Source organism: Sabethes cyaneus, chromosome 3 (assembly GCF_943734655.1).
Source record: "Sabethes cyaneus chromosome 3, idSabCyanKW18_F2, whole genome shotgun sequence".
Lineage (NCBI taxonomy): Eukaryota > Metazoa > Arthropoda > Insecta > Diptera > Culicidae > Sabethes > Sabethes cyaneus.
In genome coordinates, this window is record NC_071355.1 from 181,895,681 (window position 1) to 181,921,265 (window position 25,585).

At 40.2% G+C, this 25,585-nt stretch overlaps 1 protein-coding gene across 1 annotated transcript in view; it reads left to right on the top strand.

The window, feature by feature from the left end:
- The first annotated feature begins 2,745 nt into the window (after positions 1-2,745).
- Positions 2,746-25,585, top strand: part of LOC128743232 (cyclin-dependent kinase 5 activator 1) — an 83,764-nt gene continuing 60,924 nt past the window's right edge. Inside the window, exon 1 of the mRNA XM_053839773.1 lies at positions 2,746-3,696. Within this exon, the coding sequence (XP_053695748.1) occupies positions 2,746-3,696 (951 nt within the window). The remainder of the gene's footprint in view (positions 3,697-25,585) is intronic.

Genomic DNA, 25,585 nt, shown 5'->3' on the forward strand with positions numbered 1-25,585 from the left:
GAAATCGAATAACTCATATCAAAATTTGGTCTTGTTTTGGCTGACATAGTTGGTAAAATAACAAAAAATAATATCAAAGTATTACTCCTTTAAGGCCAAAAGCATAACTACTTGTGTTATTTGAATAACAAAGCAATAACTGATAGTATATGAGATATTAAAAAGTCATTTTATAAAATATTTATAATCTAAATTCTCTTTAATCAATCAAAAAAATTGTATGAAATATATCGAATGTCATTTTAAGGCCAAAATAAGATATGATAACAAAATCAGTTATTAAACTCATCTTACAACCATACCTACTCAATAACAAAATGTGTTATCAAATGTATCTCCATGTCTATTCAATAACAAAATATACCATTATAACACAGTTTAATATTGCTTTTATTTTATGTTGCTCTTCGCTCCTGCTCGGGTTGTGCAGAACCTCATGGGTGGGGTTGAAGCCGCAGTAAAGGCATTCGGATACGGGGGCAAAACAAAACATAATAAAGACGCTAAAACTAAGTTTAAATGTTTCATTCAATGCCCTGAAAATTTGATGGCAATCAAATCAATCAAAAAATTAATCTGTGTGTTGCAATTTTATCGTGCAATTTTAAGGCTAAATATGTAGGTATGTCATTTTTACGTATGCGAAAGTGTTTACTTCTTAACAATAAAGCATGCAAGTATGTATATTTAATCCCTTCATTATCTGTTCCCGGTGTTGGATCTTCCCTCGACAAACCTAATCTTGACTACGTAGTTCACTTCAAAAAGTGTAAACATCTTCAATAAAACTGTTTCCGGTTAGGGAACTATTGTGTGGCGAGCGTCACTGCACTGCATTTAACCAAGGTTGGCCTACGAGCAAGTACGGTAAGACACCGGACAAGAATATACGCAAGGCCAGAATTCTTAAACCCCTTCCGATCATTACAAACAACAATGTTGCAGCACGAATAAGGGAGAAAGAAGGAATCATTCAAGCAAATAGCGTTGCTCACTGCCGATGTCACGTTTTCCTGCGTGGCCGTATCCGTACCAACCAAACCGAGCAGGCGGGTAACGTCAAACCGCCTATGTACGTACTACACGTTTCGGGGTGGTGCTTTGGTGGTGTATTGTGTGACGAACAACACCACCCCCCGCACAGTGGGCTAAATTACCTGCAGCTAGGCAATCCGTGAACCGGGCTTTGTGAGCGACAATGAACGTACATAGGACAAGCGAATAAACTGAGTGGGTGGTTTCGCCAGCCAGCCAAGCCAGCCAGCCAGTCAGCCAGCCAGGGATGGAAAGTAAAACGAAACCGGACTGCCGTTCGCATCGATGCGATTGTTTTCGTTAAGGGGATCCTTTCTCGCCGGAACAAGTGCACACGTTTCGTTCCTGTGTTGGTGCTTCGTGGCGATGACGGTCCTGGCAAGTGTCGATTGTGCGCCGTCGCACAGGGAATCGATTTGGTTGGTAAGGAAAACAGGCTCTCGTCGGGAAAGCGCTTGCTTTTCCTTTAGGCTTCAGGCTGAATGACGATGATGATGGTAAGGTGAATAAGGTCCGCTGTATGGGTGCTTTTCCTGGCTGGCTAGTGAGCGGTCCACCGTGTGTGTTTGTGTGCGCTGCGGTTCGTTCACACAGGACAAGTGCTGTGCTGACTCGCGAAGTTCGCTTTTCCAACCGAATCGTCATTTATATCAGAACCAGTGTGCGAGTGACTCGGTCCTCCATATTCGCGTTTTGATATAACATCAAAAAAAAAATTGGTGCAGATTTTCCTGAACTATTCTTAGTGCAGTTTGCTATGCAAACAGGATCTCGGTGTTATCTATTATTCCTCGAATCAGTGAATCTTTTGTTGCATTTTGAGAAGAGAGTGTAAAAGAATCTATTGGTTACTGATAGACAAGTTTCGAAAAGTGTAGTAAAGAGTGAAATGAAAAATCCGCCCCATGAAGGAGTATGACATGACCCCGTTCCTTGCCGCACGACGATGATTCATGTCGGGAAAGTTATGGCTATCGATTGGAAAAAGATTTGATTGTGGGGTTTTATTTTTGTCTGTACAAAGCAAAAAAATCCATCACAAGGCTTCGTTTTGCGATTTTTCCATGAGCCATACCATACTTTGAGGCGTGAAAAGAAAATCAGGTAGTGCGTGATTGAAAACTGCCTGTGTGGCCACGTGTGTGTGCGTGTCATTGTTAGTACGGATTCAAACTGAGAAGAACAAGCTATAACGCTGTGTGAGTGCACCATTTGCTTGGAAAAATTTATGTTCAGCAATTTGCGTCCCACGGCAGCCCGTTGTCCTTTTTTATCGCGTGTGTTTGCCATTCCGAAAGTTTGCCCGCTTTGGGGATTAGTACTCCTTTGAGTGGTCAGCGGAAGTGTGACACTAACTCGATTGTCGGTAGGATAACTTCCGCTGAAAAAGAAAAGCGAATAAAGTGTAGTGAGCTTTTCAATTAAAGGAAAATTGCCTGCAGGAATGGTGTTGTGACACAATTGAAAATAGGGGGTGGCGTGAAGGAGTACTAACACAAATATACGAAGGATATGCGTTTAGAATAAGAAAAATAGATTTTCGTTGTTACATAAAAGCAACTGTACGAAAATCGGATTGCACCCAGCGGGCTCGAGGTGCATAGCGTCGTTACGAGTTTTAACTTCGACTATTAGTGGTCAGTGCAGCAATCACTGAAAATTTCTTCACCTTCAGCGCTGGTGTCGGAAGAAGAGCTGAAATTGGTCACAATGGGTACAGTGTTGAGTTTTAGCCCCCGGGAGCGTCGACCCATTTATTCGACGCACCATCACAGCGCTGGGACTTTGTCGTCATCTAATTCGGCCGATTTTCCACTGAACAACTACTCGTACGAGCAGTTGAACAATGTAAAGAACCGTGAAAACACGAAACCGCCGAATCTGATCCAAACGGTGCCTAATAACAATGCCATTAACAATAATAACTTGAACCTTAGTGGTAAGGATGATGGAAAGAACAATAATTCGAACAATGCCGGAACGTTGATGCTACTGCAGCAAACACATCAGAGCAGCATCACCGGAAACAGCAACATCAATAGCATCAACAACAACATCAACAGCAACAACAACAGTAACAGCATACAGGAGCGCAATAACAATAACAACAATAATAACACAGACAGCTCTCGAATCCTCTCGGAGAAAAATGCTCTGGAGAAAAATCTCAAGAAGCATTCGCTGTTCATCAATGCACTTTCCTGGAAGCGACTGGCTGCATCCCATGGAAAGAAGAAGCTTGACAACCAGAAGAATAAGTCAGCGAACCTGGCGACGGCCGCATTCCGCGCTCCACTGACGGACACGGTCCACCCGATGGTGGACAAGAACAAAAACCTCCAGCAGTCGCAATCGTTTACGCAGCCAATCAATGGCACGCACCAGCAGCTGCAGCCGATTCAGGTGTCCGGACAGCCGGGTCAGCAGCACCAGACCGTCTACTTCACACCCGGTGGTCCGAAGGCACTGCTGGCGTTGGACCTGGTGCGGGCCAACAATACCAATCCGCTGTCGCAACCGGATAAGCTAGCGCCGAAGCTACCGCTGCAGTTACCACTGCCGTTGCAACCGATCCTGAGCCAGCAGCAGGCTCACCAGCAGCAGTCACAGCTTCCACAGCAGTTGCACCACGGACATGGGCCGCGGAAAACCGTCATTCAGGTGAGTGTTGTGCCACTGATTGCATGCCAGTTTTAATATTCAAGGATTAAACCGGATAAAACATTCACAAGTTGCTTTGAATAAAATGTGGATAACAACGTTCTTCTGAATTGCTATCGTGCCTCCTCCGGTGCAATTATTATACAATGCCCGGCGACTAGTGGTGCCCGTGGTTCCCATAATTATGTTAAATTCGAATACAATTTCATTTTTACCTCAACGGTTCGGTGTTGAAGCACCAAATGACTATAAGTGTTGAAGTAAGTATTTGCTACATATTCACAACGCAAAGAATACAATAATTTTCAGAACAGAAAATAAAACTAACGATTTGTGTCTGTGAATCCTCACAAGCGCACGGTGGTCCGGACATTAGCAATTGGGTAAAAAATGCCTAATTTTTCAAAGATTCTTCGGAGAGAAAGAGATAAAGAATCACCGTATTTACCAAAATTGCTTATTGCAATGTGTTCTATAACTTTTCTGAAGACACCATATCTTTTTGAACGCATTTAAATAAACAAAAATTTGTATCACCCTAATGAAACCACCAAAATCCCAATAGTCTGCTATAACATATAAATAAGTTATTTTTGAGGCATAGTATCTTTGGAGAAGTTTAATAATAAAATATAGTGCATCTTTCTGCAATCTTAGGGTGACCGTGAATTCACCTATCAGGGTGATACTACAATTTTTTTCTCCGGAAAGTTGCAGAACATACTAAAATAAGCAACTTTGCTGAATATAGTAACTATCTCTCTCTTACCGGTTGCGAAATATAATGATGTGTTAAAAAGGAGCTCTTAAAAATCAATTATGCTCAATAACTTTGCACAAGATTTTTTTATTGCTTTCAAATGTTCTACAAAGTTATTCAGTATGCTAAAATACACATTTTTTGTGAAGACTGTTTTTCACTAAAGATGCATATTTAATAAGTTCAAAACGCCATTCCAAAAAGGGGGCAGATTCATAGTGCTGAAGATTTGCTTAATTGTAATCTTGCAACCAAGAGCTTTCTTTTTGACAAACCAAGATATTCCTAATTCATACAGCACATTTCTAATCCCACGTAATAATTTGGGTTTTTTTACCAACCTATAAAATGATAGTGTTGGCAAAATCGCAATAAAATACCAGTGCAGTTCGTTTGAAATCAGTTGAAAACTGGTCAGAAATCATGGACTTAGAGAAATCAGTTTTGTTCCAAATTTACTCTATATTTTAGTATGGAAGGCAACACTCGCGGCCTGCGACCATCTCGCCCTCAATCATGTTACTATAAGCAGTTTTTGGTGGTATTGGTAATGCCTAATGTTTTTTGTCGCCCCAGAGGGGAAAGGGGTCAAAAACTACCAAAAAAACTTACCTTCAAAAATGTGGCCATGTGGGAGGCCACATTTGTTTCCATTTGCTTGATTATTTTTCGAGTTATGCACAAATTTGAGTTTCTTGTATGAGAGCCCCCTTCCAGAGGGGAGAGGGATTTCAATCCGCCTTAGAAAAAAAATTGCCTACAAAACCCTTAGGTTGCCAAATTTATTCCCGAGTTATGCAGAAATTTGTACTTCATTAGTATAGGAGCCACCCCTTCTAGAGGGAAAAGGGGTCTTGAACCAACATAGAAAAAATCCTGTCTCTGGAAACCCGCACACGCCAAATTTGGTTCCATTTGTTTGATTAATAGTCGATTTATAAGGAAATTTTTGAGTTATTTGTATGGAAATCCCCCACCCCCCCTATTAGAGGAAGGATGGGTCTCACCACCATAGAAAAAAATTCTGCCTCCAAAAACCTTGGGTTACGAAATTTGGTTCCATTTGCTTGATTAGTTCCCGAGTTATGCAGAAATTTGTACTTCTTTTGCATGGAGCCACCCTTTCTAGAGGGGGAGGGGTCTTAAACCACCATAGAAAAAAATTCTGCCGTCAGTAAACCCCTCATGCTAAATTTGGTTTCATTTGCTTGACTAATAGTCGAGTTATAAGGAAATTTTTGTTTTATTTACATGGGAGCCCCCCCTCTTAGAGGAAGGAGAGGTCTCAATCCACCATAGAAAAAATTTTTGCCACCAAAAACCTTCATATGCCAAATTTGTTACCATTTGCATAATTAGTTCCCGAGCTATTCAGAAATTTGTGTTTCATTTGTATGGAGCCCCCCCCCATTCTAGTGGGGGAGGGGTCTCAAACCACCATATAAAAAAAATCTGTCTCTAGAAACCCCCACATCCCGAATTTGGTTCCATTTGCTTGATTAATAGTCGAGTTATGCGAAAATTTTTGTTTTATTTGTATGGGAGCCCCTCGTCTTAGAGGAAGCAAGGGTCTCAATCCACCATAGAACAAAAATCTGCCTCTAAAAACCTTTACGTGCCAAATTAGGTTCCATTTGCTCCATTAGTTTCCGAGTTATGCAGAAATATCTGTAATATAGTGCCTGAACCGGTATATAATTACCTATGCATTTTGGCTTCGTCCATGAATCGCACTTTTGCTCCGTCCGTGAATCGAACTTTTGCCCCGCTAGGTGCTTGACAATGTTTGAGCAAATTATGAAAAACAAAATATATTTTGTAAATTGTTGTCACCGCATTTTTAAAAGAAATATGTGGGTGATGTAAAACGTTGCTACAATTTTTCGACAAGTAATATCCTCCTGTTGATATCGTCACGGTGTTCAAAATACCGTTATTAAAAAATAAAATAGGCCATTTAAACGGAAAATGCCAGTTGGTTTGTATTGCCATCCTACACCTCTGAGCCAATTTTTAAAAAAATCGATCGACGAATTTTTAAAGGGCAGATTGCTCATATAAAGTAAATAAAAATCTTCAATGACACTTCCAAAATGAACGTAAATCACAGCCGGTAGTGATTTTTTATGCAACATATGTCCATTGCCGACCATTTTAGGAGTTTTACGCTGTATTGAGACTAACCGGAAATGTTCCGGATTAAGTTATCGTTGTCGGAAATAGTCAGTAACGAACATAAACAAATACTTATCATGCGACACCTCAAATTACGCCAGAATTTAAAAACTAGATCACTGACAGGCAGATCAACTACCTAGCGCCACGCTGATTATATATCGACAAGTTCCGGGGACCTCCGGAAACATCCAGACCAGTGGCCAGTTTTGTCCATAAACAACAACTTATCGTGCGGCACCTTAAATCACACTAGAATTCAATAACTAGATCAATGGAAGCCAAATCTGCTATCTGGGGTTAGATTTGATCATATCTGGACATGTTTGGGGTACTCCGGAAAACCCTAGGAAATGACCAATTTCGAACATGAACAAAAACTCATCATACGACATCTTAAATCACACTAAAACTTTCTATTTTATCCAAGTAAGCCAAATTGAGTACCAAGAACCACAATGGCCAATTCCGAACATGTCTTTATTATCAAAAATGTACCAGAATGTGTTATTGACTTCCCAGGGGTTCCCAGGGTCCCCCAATTATGTCCAGATATGATCAAATCTAACCCCAGATAGCAGATTTGGCTTCCATTGATCTAGTTATTGAATTCTAGTGTCATTTAAGATATCGCACGATAGGTTTTTGTTCATGGACGAAATTGGCCACTTGTCTGGGTGTTCCCGGAAGTCCCCGGAATTTGTCCAGATACAACCAATGTGGCGCTAGGTAGTTGATCTGACTGTCAGTGATCTAGTTTTTAAATTCTGGCGCAATTTGAGGTGTCACATGATAAGTATTTGTTCATGTTCGATACCGGCTATTTTCCACAGCGATAACTTTATCCGGAACATTTCCGGTTAGTCCCAATATAGCGTAAAACTCCTAAAATGGTCGACAATGCACATATGTTGCATAAAAAATCACTACCGGCTGTGATTTACGTTTATTTTGGAAGTGTTATTGAAGGTTTTTATTTACTTTATATGAGCAATCTGCCCTTTAAAACTTCAAAAAGGCGATTTTTTTGAAAATTGGTTCAGGGGTGTAGGAGGGCAATACAAATCAACTGGCATTTTCCGTTTAAATGGCCTATTTTATTTTTTAATAACGGTATTTTGAACACCGTGATCGTATTTGCCGTAAAAGGCAATGTTACATCAAAACCGCTCTAAAATAACATTTACCCATAACTCAGCAACTATGCTTCGTAAACAACAAATGTTTACGATAGATTCATGCTGTCAAAGTAGTCATCCATCCATGCCAATGTAGTCAATTTGCTCGGAATCTGCATTGATAAATTATTGAATCGCACTTTTACCGCTCCTTACTATATGCAACGCCTGTTTATGCTGTTTTTAAACTTGTAACATTTCCTATTTCTTTAAATGGGTTGTACAAAATAGGTTTCGCTTTAATGTAGTTTCCATCTGGATGCCCCCATATAAATGCATTTTTACTATAGTTTAAAATAAATGCAAATAAATTTAAACTGTTCCATACAATCTCAAAGTTTTGGGGAAAGAATGGTTTCAGACTCACTATTCAAAAGTAATTTTTGCTTATGGCCACATGATGTGCAATTTCAACGCTATTTCGAGTGAAATTTCTGTTTGATATTTAGAAATAATTTTGATTTTACTAACTAGCATTTTTCGATTGACATATATGTATCGAATTATCGGGTTTTTAGCCGTTCAGTAGGCGCTATATTTTCCTTTTCACGCTAGCGTTTCGATCCGGATTTGTATCTTCATCAGGACTTAAAGTGTTGATCGTCTTTGTGTAAACTTTTAGTCTACAGTGTTGCCTGGTTTTGGATTTTCGTACAATTCGTTTTATGGTAATTATCATTTGTTTACTTTATACAGTGGCTTGCCGATTTTATCTACCCCTCCGAAAATTTTTGGTAGGGTTTATTTCTTATTTCCGTCGTAGTAAGGAAAGCCTCTCCAATTTTCATCATTTCTTAGGTGGATTTAATGAATACTCTAAAAGTTCTGCTGCTGATTTGACTCAAACACACTTACCTTCCAATCTGTGCCCTCTGAATTCACTAAAAAGCGATTATTAAAGCATTTTATTTAAATTACGCAGCTGACTTTATATCTTTTAAATTCGTCGTACCGTTTTAAAATCCGTCCATCAAAATTTTTCATCGCCCGAACTAAAAATCACAATAATGTTTACGAAGCTAGCGCGCATGCATTAGTGTAGGACGGCATGACAAATGTTATTCTGTCGACATTTTCCTCTTCGTCGCACGAAAAAGCGTAAGAAATTTGGCTGCTAGGAATTCTTTAATGAAAAATGGCATTTAAATAAATCTCAGCTCACTTTGATCGATCGCGTATGATAGTTAACAAACTAAAATATAAGGGAATTAATTATTTTGCATTATGTGTCATGCTGGTCTAACAAGCCAGTCGTAACACCCTCTTGCGGACAAAAAGGTGACTAAAAGCTTTTTGTAATAAAATTTTTTAAGCGTGCAACCAATGATAAGTAAAAGGTACGGTAGATAGAATGTGCTATCTCTATCGCAATAACGTCATACTTCTAGATCATGACGCTAGGTATAAAAATTAATTGTGGATAGTAGAAACATCAAGAAAAAAATTAATTAAACCTTCAATTACAATAGACCAAATCAAGGTGACGTCATTTGGCAGATACTGGCGCTCTTGTTTGCATAACAGACCGCAGAATCCAACAAAATTTCAGTTGTTTAAACGGCAAGTTTGTTGTTTAAACAGCAATATGACTAAATTTAAAAAGCCTTATGCCTGTAAAAAGTTGCACACACACACACGTACATTCGATATAAACGAAAATCTGGCAATTGACGGTATGATGATTTGGTGTATTGCAAAAATGACATAGGAACATATCAAAGCTGAAAATCGAAATATTTCAAAAATAGTTTACCTTGTGAAACAGAATAAATTCGAAAAAAGAAAACACTCGAGGGACCTTCTTTTTTAATTGGAACATCCAGAAACTGCACAGTATAATGCGACCCTTTTCACCAATTTAGCTTTTGATCAATAGTAAAGCTAACCGGATTAGTTTGTTGTAAGACATTTTGACTGAAGTTTTGGTTTTATCCCATCCCATCCAATCGAATGGTCCGATCCCATCCAATCGAATGGTTAAATCGTAGCGATGTTCTTATTTCAAACCATCTAAGTAAATTTTCACGTAATTCGCGATTGAGAAGGTAAGCTGGTGAAAATTATTTTTTGCTGGACTAGCATAGGAAAATCAACTCTGACCCGATTTGTTTACGCTTGTGACATTCGCCCTATAGTTGATTCATGGCAATTGCGAGTTAAAGGGATGATGGAGTTTCGTATTCACGAATTGAAGATAGAACCAACAAAACGGCGAATGCCGCAAGTGCGTACAAACCGAGCAAGAGCTGATTTTCTTATGCGGGTCCAGCAAAAAATAACTCATCCGTTTTGTTTAATTTACGACATTCGCCGTTTTGTTAATTCTACCTAGAATTGTTTAAACTCTATACAGAAAGTTGAGTTGTTTCCGATAGACGTATCGAATTTACGGTGTACATTGGTAACCTTTTATGCCGCAATGGCGCCAGTAGTCATGTCTTCAGGATTATAGAAAAGTGAACTATATTGCTAATATAATATACTAGCTGTAAGCCCCGCGCGTCGCCTAGCGTCTAATTGAGAGCAAATTGGAGGTACGCTATGTAAGATGTAACTCTATGAGGTGCAACTACGTTACTTTTGCTCGTCTTGAATGTAATCTGGTATGGTTTGAGTCTTTGCTTAATATGGGCGATTATTACCACGAAAATACATATCGTGCCCCTCGTGTTGGCGACAGACATAAGCCTCTTATATTTATGATTTGCTATCAGGGATGCCACATATAATTCTGTGTTTTTTGTTGGAAAAATCTGACAATCTGTACGGCGAGGAAAAATATCTGTGCACAAATCTGTCCAATGCAAAACAATGAGAGTGAAAAAGATAGAGAGTCATTTTGCTGACTATTTCCGTCTCTTTCACTCTCATGTAAAAGCTCAAAAATCTGTTTAATCTGTGTAATTTGGCGAAAATCTGTATTCTATGCATACAGATTCTGTACAGGTGATTTCTTTTAAATATCTGTTAAACACAGAATAATCTGTGCATGTGGCAACCCTGTTTGCTATATGGGTCCATCTCAAACGTACATTTGGATTCGACCATTAGCGATTTCAACCAAAGTTGGCATAATTGTTCATTCTGACCCCATAACCAATTTCTAAAAGTTATACGCCGATTGATCAATCCCCCTAGCAGTGACGCTACTTTCTTTTTTACAGATTTTCCCAAAAAGTAATTTTTCGGGTTTAAATATCTCTAAAACGGCTTGATGTGAAGACATGTCAATATACTATTTCTATGGATTTTTGGCCATGCAATCGAATGCTGTTATTAGTTTTTATCTAACTTGTCAACATCATACATTTTCTTGCAATTTAAAACGAAAAATGCGAATATCTCAAAACACTCCTAATTTTATTTTTAAATAAATATGCTTAAAATGTTCGCCAGAACATTCTACATAAGAATCACTTAACTAGAAAAAACAATATTGGTAGTTTGGGAGATGTGGGGTTTTGAATATCTGGGGCATGCGTAATTCTATCTGAATTGTTAGTGAAAGTATGTTTAACCACGTCTACCTGAAGCTTTCCGACATTTTGATGACTAAAATGAATGATGAAAAAGATGCGTTTTCAACATAGAATCAACCTAATAAATTTTCATGTTCTAGGTACTTTTGTATACATTTAAATGAAAGTAACAATTTCGTACAAATTTTTATAGTTTTAATATTTAATGGTGCTATTTATTTGTGCAATATAATGCATTGTTATGTCGACTAATGTGGTATTTCACTTCTGAGATTATTCGAAACTTCGCAGTAATTTCGAAACTTGAAAATGGCTTTATTTATGGGAAAACTAGCCTAAAACGAACGAAATTCAGAAACGGCCTGCCAGCTGATGAAATTTAAGTGATCTTATGTGAAATTTTCCCTAATTTCACGGTGCCCATCACTTCCCTAATTTTTATCGGAAAGTATCAAGTTTTGCTAATTTTCGTATATTTTTGGCAATATTTAAACTTATTGAACAGACTCTGTTTTTTTAAAGTCTGGCCTGATAAAGTCCATTATGTTAAAATATTGTTAAAAATAGGGGAAATCAGCAAATATTGATACTTTCCGATGACAATTAGAGAAGGGGTGGGCACCAAGCGATTCGCCGTTACATGAGATCACTTATATGTATTTCATCAACTGGCAGGCCGAGAGTGAAATACCACATTATTCGACATAACAATGCATTATATTGCACAAATAACAACTAGCACAATTAAATAATCTATACCTATAAAAAAGGATTTCTGTCTGTCTGTCCCTATGTTCCTTTTAGAATCGAAAACTACTAAACCGATCGGCGTGAAAATTTGCACTCCCACTAAGAGGGGGGCTCCCATACAAATGATGCACAAATTTCTACATAACTCGAGAATTAATCAAGCAAATGGAACAAAATTTTACATGCGGGTGTTTTTGGAGACAAGAATTTTTTCAATGGTGAATAGAAACCTCTCCCCACTTTAGGTGGGGGGCTCCTATACAAATGAAATACAAATTTTCTCATAACTCGAGAACTAATCAAGCAAATGGAATCAAATTTGGCATGTGAAGGTTTTTGGAAGCAAAAATTTTATATTTGGTGCATTAGGACCCCTTCCGACTTTAAGAGGGGGTGACTTAAGGCGACTTAAATGATTATTGGCTTGAATTTGAATAGCATTGGTGATGTTACCTGGGATGCTTTCATAATTACGTAACTGCCAAAATGAATCATCCAAGGTTGAACTCCTCAGAAACTTGCTAAACTCGAGATTGTGATAAAGATCATCCGAGATTCATGATTTATGTACAACACAGTTTAATCGCAGACAAACAGACATAACACTCGTTTTCCATTCTTCGTACCAATTAAACCGTCATTTCAAATTTGAGCTTAGTTGGGAATGTCTCTGTTTTGGTCAAAGTGTCGCTTTTTGACGAAAGAAGGGGAATTCCCTATCAAAAATACTTGCTACTTCAAGGGACGCTCATGTTGCTATTTGATATTTGGGAATGCCGATCATAGATGGTGTTAGTGTTCAGGCTAAATGTGAAGTACGATAATTTTTGTCGATTTTTCTTTCAAAAGTTATGTCTGTTTGTCTGTGGTTTAATTTTTGGCAAAACGAAGTTTGTCGGGTCAGCTAGTAAAACTATAAAAATTTGGCATAAAAACTGTTTTTGGAATCCCAGAAACATCAATGATGCATGTTTGGACCTTAAATCCATTTTTGTTTCACACACGCAGAGCACTTTACGCACTAAAACAATACACATAATTGGTCGGTGTTAAGTCAGACTGAACTAATTGACAAAAATGGGATTTCGAGAAAAACGCAATCAATGTTTGCTACTCTATATCATTGACAGCTATCGATCTTTCAAAATAATGTCATATCTCTGGCTGTTTGTAACATTTATGTAATCTGATTAGAGTAAAATGTAGCTTGAATGAATAATGCTTGAATGAATGAACACAAGTTCATTTACCACACGACGACCACGGCAGCGACGCTACTTGCGATGCGTGAGCTTGGTATCGGCGCAAGATCGTAGTAGCCATTGATATGGCGCTTGCGATGCATTGTGGATTTTGTATGGAAAACTAGATTTTCGAGTTGCCGTACAAATATTGTGGTGATGGAATTTTAACTCAATATGCCTAGCGTCCTACTGCTCCCGTTCGTATGGCCAAAGGGGTGTCATCCTATTCAAGAAAGTTTTCGTCCCCTTTCGAATCGTTTACTCAAGTATTATTAATGAACAATAAGCAAGAGAAGAAAAAGCACACATCTCTCTGCGAAGTGAAGAACAATGGTCACTAGCATTAACGATATTTTAATGCAAATTATCTGGCCATTGTGAATGAAAAAAGAAAGGACCCTAAGAGTTTTAAACGCAAGTTAAAATAATTAAAAAGCTCATTCTTATAGCTTTTTCCTGATGAGATAGACAAACTAAAAATGAAATATGTATAATGCACAGCGGATTTCTCCAGAGAAGTTCTCGCTTTAAGTTTTAATCGCTAAACTTTTATATAGAAATCGGAGGAAGCTCAACAGAATGAGATTCTGCTTTTATCGCTTTGGCTTGTGGACACACTAGACACCGGACTGGACGGAAACATTAGTTCATCACATGTTGTTCGTGTAAAACCACATCCGATACTTCAACAAAAGACGTCCGAGTGCACCGTTCCGTGTAGGACTCACAATGGTCTCCTTCTCACTATCTGCATGTCCATCAATGCTTAGTTAGAACTGAAAAACAAAGTCACGGTCAATACGTATCTACACCATGTATGTATAAATGGATCCCATCATTCCTCGGTAATCGCCGGGGAACAGTCCATTATTTCTACACTCTATAGCGACGCACAGTCAGCTGAAGGACACGCTTCCGGCGCGTCGACACTGGTTCTACACGTTTCTCATTCTCTAAATTGTTTACTCGGTGGATCCGTCACGTTTAGAATATATTACATCTCCATGGATGGCACTGCGCAAGTGCCCATGATGTCCACCCTGCTGCATTTTAATTTTCACATTTGATGGTGATCTAACGGCCGTCAGTTATTTGTTTCACCGTTGAGCATTTCATTGCTCTGGCCTTGTGGCAAACTTTCGAAACAGTAAAGTAAAGCAAGGACAACAGTTGTTAAAGTAGACCTATTCAAATCATAACATATTTGAAACATAATGAGGAACTCATCAATTATCACCAGCATACAAGTCTACTTCATTGAATTGACATCATCATCCTCCCGGTCACGAAATAGAATCGATAAAATCCTCGCCCCATGTGGCATCCGTAACTTCGATGTTGATGTTGCCATGTGACAGCCAGCCGGATAATAATTAGATGGTGCAGTGGTCACATGTGTGCCTGGCGTTTTCTTTTGTTCGGTTTGGATTATGGTCGTTGCATTGATTGAAAAGGTGCGCACGTTGTTGGCTCAATCAATTTTTGTTTTTTTTTCTCTGCCGTATGCTGACAGGATTAGCGGTCAGATGAACGACAGGCTGACCGACGCGGATTAATCATATTTAGCACAACGCTTCCGAACGGACTGTGGAAATAGCTAGAAAAGAAGCCTGAATTGCGCAAAAGTGATTAATTAATTATGTGTGACGGATTTGGGTATTTTTCAAAAGTATCGTACAGATCTGAGCCGAAGAGTTGCAGAATTTTATAAGATTTTTTACATAATTTGAAAATTGCTACTTTCATCTCAAGACAGACTTACAACCTAACGACTGTTTTAATCAAGACTAAAAGAAGTGCGTCAAGTTCAAATAATGTTTATAACTTTTGTCTTTCCGGGTGTGCGACGCTATGCATACGATCTTCAGACATAAATACTTTAGGCATAATGTACGATAGGTATAATTCACAAGTCTTAAAAAATTTCGAATAGCGAAGAATATTTCGCGAAAACCATTTTTCTACAACTTGATTTAAACAGCGCCTTTGAGAAGTTTTGCAAAACTAATTTTTGTCTAAAAGGGATTATCTCTTTTTGGATGTATAACCAGTTCTATGAAAAACTGCTGCCAAAATAGTATGTCCGCGATCGTCGTCCCATCTATAAAAAGGGTGATCGGCTAGACTGCTGCAACTATTGCGGTATTACGCTGGTAAACGCCGCTTACATGGTACTCTCCCAGATCTCGTTACGCCGGTTGTCACCGATAGCACAAGGTTTCGTAGGGAATTATCAGGTGCGTTTCATGGGGGCTCGCACAACTACGGACCAAATTTTTACTATCCGACAGATCTTGCAGAAATGTCGGGAGTACAACGTGCCCACGCATCACATCTTTATTGATTTCAAAGCAACATACGATACAGTCGATCGAGACAAGTTATGGCAGATAATGCACAAATACGGTTTTTCGGACAAACTGACGCGACTAATCAGAGCTGCATTGGATCGCGTGATGTGTTTCGGACGCATCTCTGGGACATTCTCGAGTCCCTTCGAGACGCGGCGAGGGTTGAGATAAGGTGACGGTTTATCCTGCATGCTGTTCAACATCGCTCTTGAGGGGGTGATCCGACGAGCGGGCATTGAAACGAGTGGCACGATTTTCACCAAGAGTAGCCAACTTCTAGGCCTGGCAAATGACTTCGATATCATAGCCAGGAACTTTGCGACGGCGGAGGCAATCTACGCTAGACTGCAAGCGGAGTCTAGGAGAATTGGGCTAAAAATAAATGCGTCGAAGACCAAATACATGAAAGGAGGCTCAAAGGAAACAAACGCGCGTCTCCCACGAACGGTAACCGTTGACGGCGACGAACTAGAAGTGGTAGAGGAGTTCGTGTATTTGGGATCGCTGGTGACCGCGGGCAACAACACTAGTAAGGAGATCCAGCGGCGCATCCAAGCGGGAAATCGGACCTACTTTGCCCTTCATAAAACGCTACGATCAGAAAGCATACGCCGCCGCACGAAGCTAACAATGTACAAAACCGTTATTATACCGGTAGTTGTTTATGGACTTGAAGCCGTGACGCTGCTCACGGAGGACATACGCCTTGCCGTGTTCGAGCGGAAAGTGCTGCGGACGATATTTGGCGGAGTACAAACTGAAAGCGGAGAGTGGCGGAGGCGTATGAATCACGAGCTACAGGCACTGCTTGGGGAGACTCCCATCGTAAATCTAGCGAAAGTTGGTACGGCGTACCTACTAGCGGGACGGTTCACAAACTAAATAGGGTAACGACCCCAGAATTCGCCCCTTTTATCAGGTTTTCATGCTGTAAAATGAATAAATCGCCATATTATTATAAAATCAGCCCTGAACTCAGACAAGTATGACTATATATTAATATTCTATCTATTTTGGCTATTCGGAATCGCGAAAATTGAAATTTGATAGCAAAAGACCCAATTTTGAGCAGGAACCTCTAGTACCACATTTCGCCCATAGCGATCCAAAATTCGTCCCCCATGTGACCCAAATTTCGCCCACTTGTTATTTGTTGCAAATTTCCCAAATAACCTCAATTATTTTATTAGAATTGTTGTTACTATTATTTAACGTTAAGATTATGTCTATTCAGTGATTAATATGGCAATCAATTTGTATCAGGAATTCGTTAAATGTAAATCTAAATCGAAATAAACTGATCATGATCACCTCCTGATACCTGATTCAGTAAAACTAAAAAACACAGAGAAGGTGGGCTTTTACTAAATGTTTATTTTCATTGCAGTAAAATAAGGCTTTTGACACTCGTCAAAGATATTTAAAATGAATGGTCCTGTTGGTGCTTTTTCTGGTCCTTTGTGGAATTCATTTTCACTATTGGTATGTGGGCGAATAAATACAATTCAGTGCCTACAGAATGGTACAATGTTTTTTTTAATAGTTTAAATAACCTTAATGATTACTTATATCATTGTTTAGTAATTTTTTGCGAAAGAGTAAATGTTTACTGTGAACAATAAAAAATTAGATGAACTGGAAAATCTTGATATTCGGCTATATATATTGACTAATCAAAGGTGAGACTCGAGTCCACAACCTAGCCTCTTCCTCAAGAAATAACTAAGCTTAACTGCTATATAGTCAATAAAAAGATGAAGAAAAAAAATTGTTTAGTAAATCACTGTCTGTAAATGGGTATGCCGGTTTACTGTATTAAATATTCCTGGTAACTGCTAAGCATACCCATCTTACCTACTCAACTAAGATATTTTTTGACATAACTTGGAATTCTTAACTAGCATTTTTGGTTAGACCGGGTTTGTAATGCTAAGATATTAGAGTTTTCATGATATTGTCGAAATATTCTATTTTATCTCCACGATTATTTCTTTGTTGTCTGCATTGCACATTAAATATATTTCTAAGTTTTACCCATGACAACAATTTTATTGCGCTTAGATGCTTTAAAATAGTAGACGGATTTTTCGCGTGATTTTCCAATAGTCAGATTTATTCTCATGACAAAAAAATTGTGATTATTGAGAATATTATACGCGTCTTAGTAATTCGTGCGGTTTTAATCTTATTATCAATTTCGATGTCGATTATTACTAAAACACTTGGAACATTTCGTTTGGTAGAAACCCAATTAGCCCATGTTTAGCAGGTAATTCTTTTGTTAGATGAATTCAAATGAAGATATAATGTGCTTTCTGCATCAAAATATTATTTATTCAATACTTTCACTCACCATTTTGATAAACATAAATCAGCGAACAAACTAATCGATTGTGACTTGCTTTTGCTTATGTGTGGCATATTTGCATATATTTGATAGATGAAGGCGAAAACTGGTTCACGCAGTAAGTTCGGTTAAGTATATACAGGTTCGACCCGGGCGAATTTTGGAACTCATATGATTTACAATACCCAGTTTTCGCCCAGTGCATTTATGTTCTATTTTTAGCAGAATTGCGATAAAATATTAAAACAAAAGCACAATTATGAAATTTGAAACAGATATAACCAAATTGATGCGAAAAAAGTTCAGAAAGATACGATTTTCCATTACATTTCCTCAATTTTATTTTTCGTGCTCGTTCTTGAGAATGGAAAAATCGCGTCTTCAATACAATACCTATTTTTCAAACCACATTAAATCATTAAAATACATAAAACAACACAACGAATTCTATTCAAATAACTGAAAACTGAGTTAAATTGAATATAAATTAAACTAACAACTTATAATTCAACTATATATTGAGTTAAATCACGGGAATACCAATGGGAGGGCGAATTCTGGGGTGGGGGCGAATTGTGGGGTTCTTACCCTAATACAATGAAGTACTGGTACTGGCAACCATAATCTGCTTTCCTCTGTGGAGCTAGATGCTTTGACCCTCCAAGACGGATAAAGCAGGATACGCTGAGAACGGTGTTAGGTGAAGCAACCTCGAAATGCACGAAATGACTGGTTTGACGGGGGATTGCCTGCCAGAATGATGGAAAGCAAATAAGAGCTTCGAAAAACTATCTAAGCATTGCCACGAGGAAGAATTTGGTCATGAGACATCGTGCGCAGAATGAGTTGACCACGATACTGAGGAGAAAAATTGCGATGAACGGAAAGCTAAACAGTACGAAGTGCCTGCTGGACGTTGCCACCTTCATCAAGAAATATCACGCCAATGGAGGATGAAGTCTTTGGCCGAACTTGACCTGGGCTCATTATGCCAAGAGACCACTGGAGGTAATGGACCGGCTGCAGACTGCATGTAAACGCTGCACCGAAGACCGGCAATCCTCTTCGCCTTCCAGCTGCGATTGATTAAAAATGTTTGGGCCTAAAACGGAGGGTCTACTTTAATAATTTCGTGACTAAAACTGAAAATAAGTGCTGAAGAACGCGTCGACATCCATGTTTTGATCGGCCATGGCTAAAGTATTTCTGGAAGTCTGGGAGTTTAATCTTGCAGTGCCTACCAACGATGGTAGCATCACAACTACCGTCCGATGGGGAAATTCAGTGAGAAATCGGATAGCTTAAGAATAATATAACCAGTGGCAAGGGCAGACTACTGGCAAAACGTATAAACATACCAACGGAACACTAGTAATGGTATTTCATTGGATAAATTCTAGGATTTGGAAGAAAGAGAAACTACCGGAAGAATGAATTAAACGATTTATTTGTTCCATATAGAAAAAGGGCTTTCAGTAGTCATTACCGAGGTGTTACGCATAGTAACGCCGCCCATTAGGTGCACTATGTTAGAGCTTGTTACATTGTTTATCTCCAAAAGTAAGAAAATTCGTAAGACCACAGCAGGCGGGTTTTATAGGGCCCGTCGTGCCACTACGGATCAAGTTTTCACTCCCCGACAAATCCCGATAGAAATGTCGGAGGAACCCGCGGATAACTTATGTGTGAATTTCGGGGCAACATACGATTCAGTCGAACGCGAAGAGCTATGGATGTACGATAGATAATATACGAGAATGGATTTCTACACAGAATTCGCTCTAGGTATGCTGCGTGCGCGTTTCTACGGCACTCTCAAGTCTTTTCGATTTGCGCAAAGCGTTGTGGCAAATCGTCTATAGCATGTCAATATATCGCAGTTGGGGTTGCGATTGTTTGAATAGTAAGAGTTTTGCCGTAAAAGTAACCAACTGCTAGGTAGCGAGGATGACTTCTTCGTTTTCACTAGAAAATTCGCGATGGCGGTAGGAATCTATGGCGAACTAAAAGCAGAATTAAGTCGCCTTTCATGGACAGTGACTATTGATGGTGATGAACTCCGGATGAATTCATATATTTAGTATCTTTAGTCACCGCCGACAACAAAACGAATTAGAAGATTCTGTGACGCATTCTGTCGCTGAGTATAAACCGTCGCAAGAAGCAGCACAAAACGTTGATTTTAGACCGGTTGTAATTCTCAATGGATTTGAAACTGTAACCATATTTATGGAAGACATACATACGTGCAGTTGCCATATTTGAACAAAAGCTCTGGCCAAGGGTTGCGCAGGCGTATGAATGTGGGCTACAGGCATTCCAAGGACTTGAAGAGATTCGCAGCATGCATCTGGTGAATGTTGGGGTGTTACGGTGGACCATCTACATCACGGGGATTCCAGACGACAGCGAGGCGAAATCTGATCTTTTCAAGGAATCCACCCCACGTTGAGCTGCGCAACAGGGTCGTAATGGCAAAGACCAAGGGCGTGATGCACCCGCAGAGCGATCGTCAGAGATGCAGGAGCGGATCATCGAAGGGCTTTTTTCGCGCCACGAGCCAAGGCCCTGGTCTCAGGCCGCTGAGCAGTCCCACGGCAGACGTTCCAGTATCTCAGACCATAGCGTAGGATGATCGGCCTCCCTGCCGAACATCGAAAGTAACGTGGGCGATGGCGGTTTTGAGATTGGGGAGGAAGCGACGGTTACGAACGAGGAACTCATTGAGAACGCTAAATCCCTAAAGGTGAGCAAGGCACAGGGGCCAAACGGAATCCCGAATATGGCCATCAAAGTGGCTATTCTAGAGGCTCCCGAATTATTCGGGGGCGGTAAGGAGTAGATGCCTGGAAGAGGGCCATTTCTCGTACAGATGGAAGCGACAGAACCTGGTCCTATTGCCGAAGCCGGGAAAACCTTCGGGTATCCCCTCGTCATATAGGCCGATCTGTCTGCTCGATACTGCCGGCAGGGTGCTGGAGAGGGTTATTCTCAATAGACTCGTAGATTACACTGAGAGTACAAACGGTCTGTCATGGAACCAATTCGGCTTCCGAAATGGCAAAACTACGGTGGATGCCATCTTGTTTGTCACTAAGACAGCCGAGGTGGCAATGGCTATCCAACGCAAGAGGACAGGTATCTGCTATTGCGCAGTTGTCACGCTCGACGTGAGAAATGTGTTTAATAGCGCTAGCTGGGACTCCACAGCCAACTCGCTTTGGAGCGTCCACGTGCTGGTGTCGCTGTACAGGATTCTGGAAAATTATTTCTAGAATCGTGTGCTATGCTACAATACGGAGGAGGGTCAGAAGTGTGTTCCAATCACCGCAGGGGTTCCGCAACCCCTCCCGGTAGGGGTGGTGATTGTCGGCTTTGCGGACGACATTACCTTGGAAGTCTACGGTGAATCTATCAGAGAGGTTGAGTTGACAGCTGCCCACTCTATAAGCATTGTTGAAGATTGGATACGCTCCAGGAAATTGGAGCTAGCGCATCACAAAACGGAGGTTATTGTGGTGAACAACCGCAAGTCGGTGTAGCATGCAAATATCAGCGTCGGGGACTGCACTATTTTGCAAACGCGGTCCTTAACCTTTACGTCCCCGACATCAAAAATGAAGGTACTTTCAGTTACACTTTTGGCTCTATCTCCACTGATTTTCAGTCGACTTTCATGCAACTAGTCTTAAAAGAACCACATTAGATTGGCCTTCGATGAGAAAATATGCTGGTAAATTATGGTTCCATTTTCCCGGAGATATTCCAGATCGCGACGGGATTTTTTTTGACGTCATAAGTAACAGATGAAATAAAATTAGAAATCTGTTTAATTGATAGCGCAAAAGTTATCCATTTTATTTGTAGTCACTAATAATGACTTTTACACTATCCTGTAGAGCGCTGACTTATGCCTCACATTCCGGAGCATCCGTTGTCGGTTCTACCGGAACTCAAAAGTGGTCATTTAGTATTCTCTTCGAAAGTATGGCAAATGGGGTATCAAATCACAGGATTTTTCAAAACGAGCTCTGTAGTGCAAATTTGGATGTATTTTGAGTTGATCTGGACATTCCGGAACATCCGGCATCGGTTCTACCGAGCCTTAAAAGTGGCCCTTTGGAATTCTCTTCAAAAAGATGGCAAATGGGGTATTAAATCACAGGATTTTTGAACACGAATCCTTTAATGCATATTTGGATGTATTTTGAGTCGATCTGGACATTCCGGAACATCCGGAATCGGTTCTACCGGAACTCAAAAGTGGTCATTTGGAATTCTATTCGAAAATATGGCAAATGGGGTATCAAATAACAGGATTTTTCAATACGAGTTCTTTAGTGCATATTTGGATGTATTTTGAGTCGATCTGGACATTCCGGAATATTGACCACATGGTAGCGGGCATGGTCTGATTCCACAAAAGGCCGGTGGACACATCGACTTATCCCAGAACTATTCGGGTTAGTCAACAGACGCCACGGCGGAGTCAACCTCCACCTGACACAGATTTTGTCAGAGCATGGTTGTTTTAGACAGTATCTGCACAAGTTTGAGCATGCGGAGTCCCCCGCGTGTCCCGAATGCGTGGATGTTGAGGAAACTACAGAACATGCTTTCTTCATATGCCCTCGTTTCGCGGGCGCGAGAAGCAACATGGCGGCAGTGAGTGGCCAGGACACTACTCCGGATAACTTAGTCCAAAGGATGTGTTCCAGCTCGGACGTTTGGGGAGCGGTCAATGCGGCTGATACCCAAATTGTACTTGAGCTACAAAACCACTGTAGAGCCGATCAACGGCGAATAAACAGCCTCACTACCATAGTCCAGTAGTTACCTAAGAGAGTGCGTTCCTGAAGTAATACCGATAAGATGGTGTCAGGAAGGATTGAAGCTGGAGACTGGAGTAAGGTTCTAGTGGGTCGGGATCCTCACGCCCCATTATGGGGGTCGGGATACCCAACCTCACACCCTGAGTTGTCTTCTCAGGTATCTGATAGTACCGTATCTTCTCAGATGCTTAGCAGATTTCCCTACTCGTAAAAAAAACACTATTTTATGAGAACCGTAAAAAGTGTTTATTCAGCAACCAGAAAAATTTCCTGGATGACTTTCCTACTAAGATTTTTGTCTTTCTCGAGAGAAACTCGAGGTTTTTTTTTGCCTGTATCTTAACAATCTCCCTAACCTACAATCAGCAGTCGAAGGATTGTACATCATTCGCTGTGGCAAACAGAAAAGCTCCATCACAACTCAATCGATTTTTTTTGGAGTATTATTTTATTCCCTGGGCAATTTCGTTCCACACTTATGGTCGATAGCTTCGGCTTTTTTCATTGAGTTTATATTGTTATTCGAATGTACGAACTCGTATATGTAGTACATGTACTACTTGTGCAGTGTACAACAGAAGTATAGCCTGTATCGTATCCTGTTCCATCATCCCCGGTAACATTCTGACGCTTGCTGTCACTCGCGCGTCGCCAGCAGTTACCTATACGGTTGGTTATTGCCAATGGCAGCACTCTTTTTATTTCGTACGAACCCGAACGAGTATTTGCACTTATACATCTGCATGCATCAACATTTGCCACAATTTCAAGTGGCTCCATTCAGCACTGTAGCCGCCTGCTGCCGGAACCGACCCGTGCAATCGGCGACGTCAATAAACGTGAACCGGGTAATCCTCCCACCACCGTCCGATCGGACCGGGACCGTTTGCTACCCCTTCCGACCGACCGACCGACCAACCGACAACGAATCCGAACGGTGCGCGCGTGGTGTCCTTAGCAACCAACGTTATTTGTAAATTCTTCCACATTTGTTCCAAGCCTTTGGCTGGTACCTAGGTACGTCGGTATAGGCGACAGTCAGCGATGAGTCATGCCAGTGAATCAAAGTTTCAACCGTAAAGTTGGGAGCTGTTGGTCAAGGTTTCCGATGGATTACGGTAATGGTCTTTTTGTTTTAGAAACTTTGTTCTACTATACAAAGTAGAGAAAGAATGTTTACTATTCTTTGTTTCTTGATTGATTGACATTTATTATCGACACTTATATTTTTTGTTCCTCACTTTGTGTCGGGTATTTACGTTCTTGGTGTGCACTAAGCTTCGTTTTTCGTGCTCTTAGTCCTCGATGATAAGTACCTGATAAATTGCTAACTGCTAAACCGCTTTGCGGAGAGGCAAATTGGCCCCACAGCACGCTAGTCGCGTTTACTGCTTTGCCACGTCGAAACAAAGCCGTAATATAAATAAAAGCGATTGGCCCCAGCCAAGCCAGGTGAGGAAAATAGTACCTACACAAAATGAAACGCCAGCTGTACCTGTAAAGGAAAAAGCGATGACTATCACATTCCTAGACACGCTTTTTCCACGTAGAAACCCAGTCACCTATCATTATCGAAATGGAAGAATAATGACAGACGAGCCCGGAGTGCCTCTCCAGCAACAGAGGGCAGAGACATGCAACACAATATCCTTGGCTGTTGGTTGGATGAATCGTCTTGAGCTCTCCGATTCCGTGCCAGGTTGGTACTTGGTAGTAAAATGGTTACCCTTGTCGGCCTCGGCACAAGTATGTCCGTTACACTAGTCGATTCAAGCATCGGAAATATATTTTCCTTTTAAAACAACGACATCGTCGGTGTTTGGTGACGTTTTACCTACTTCTAAGTTGAAGGAGACGCGCTATAATCGCAGTTGGCGGTTATAAGCTGCGATTATAGCACAAAGCGCCTCCATCGAATTTGCTTCGCACGTTTTATAATCTGGATTACTAGCTGAGGTCCCGAATGAAGTTGATCATTCTAAGCAGACAATGCAAGTATCACGTATTAGACCCGACGGAAAAAATTATGTCCACCAGTGTTTTGCTCAGCAAAATTTGCTGTCTAAGAGAGAAAGTATTTACTGGAAAATTCAGGCCACGAAATGCTGCTACCTAGGGTGGAAAGCTCGGGTTTCGGAGTGAAACGAACTTTTGAATATTGTTGATGATGACGGGTAAGGACTTCATTAGGTTATTTGTTGTGAATTTGGCAGGATAGGTTTTACGTCGTCAATTGATTTAACCTTCATTAAATTAATGAAGCAGTATTTTGGAACGTTTCGCATAAAATGTGGAAAAGGATAGCTTTATAAGCTCATTTTTATGTTTATCAACTTTAGGGTGAAAAATTATGCTTTTAATGTTATGATTTACGGTAGAATAACCTAGTGAAAATTGTAATTCGACTAGACATGGATTCAAGAGAATGTTTGTACGTACCTGCATGTGTTCATTATTTAGCAAAATTCCGCTTGAATAACAAATGCCTACAATGCTAATGGAAAGCCATTACCTAACAAAAACAATTTTTTTTTCACTGACTACACCGAGGCCCAGAAATGTTTCCAATTAGTTCAGAACAATTTGGTACGGTCTGCATTATGAAAATAATCGAAAAGTTTCCCATCATAAACAGCTCCACAAGGACGAGTAAAGACCGAGCAAGACAATGGCATTCGGTTATATCGTTGCTTTTCGTGGCATTGTTAAAGCTAGAAAAAATAAAGCGCCTTGTTTTGTGTTGCGATGCTGAAAGATTTGCTGCGACAAGTGC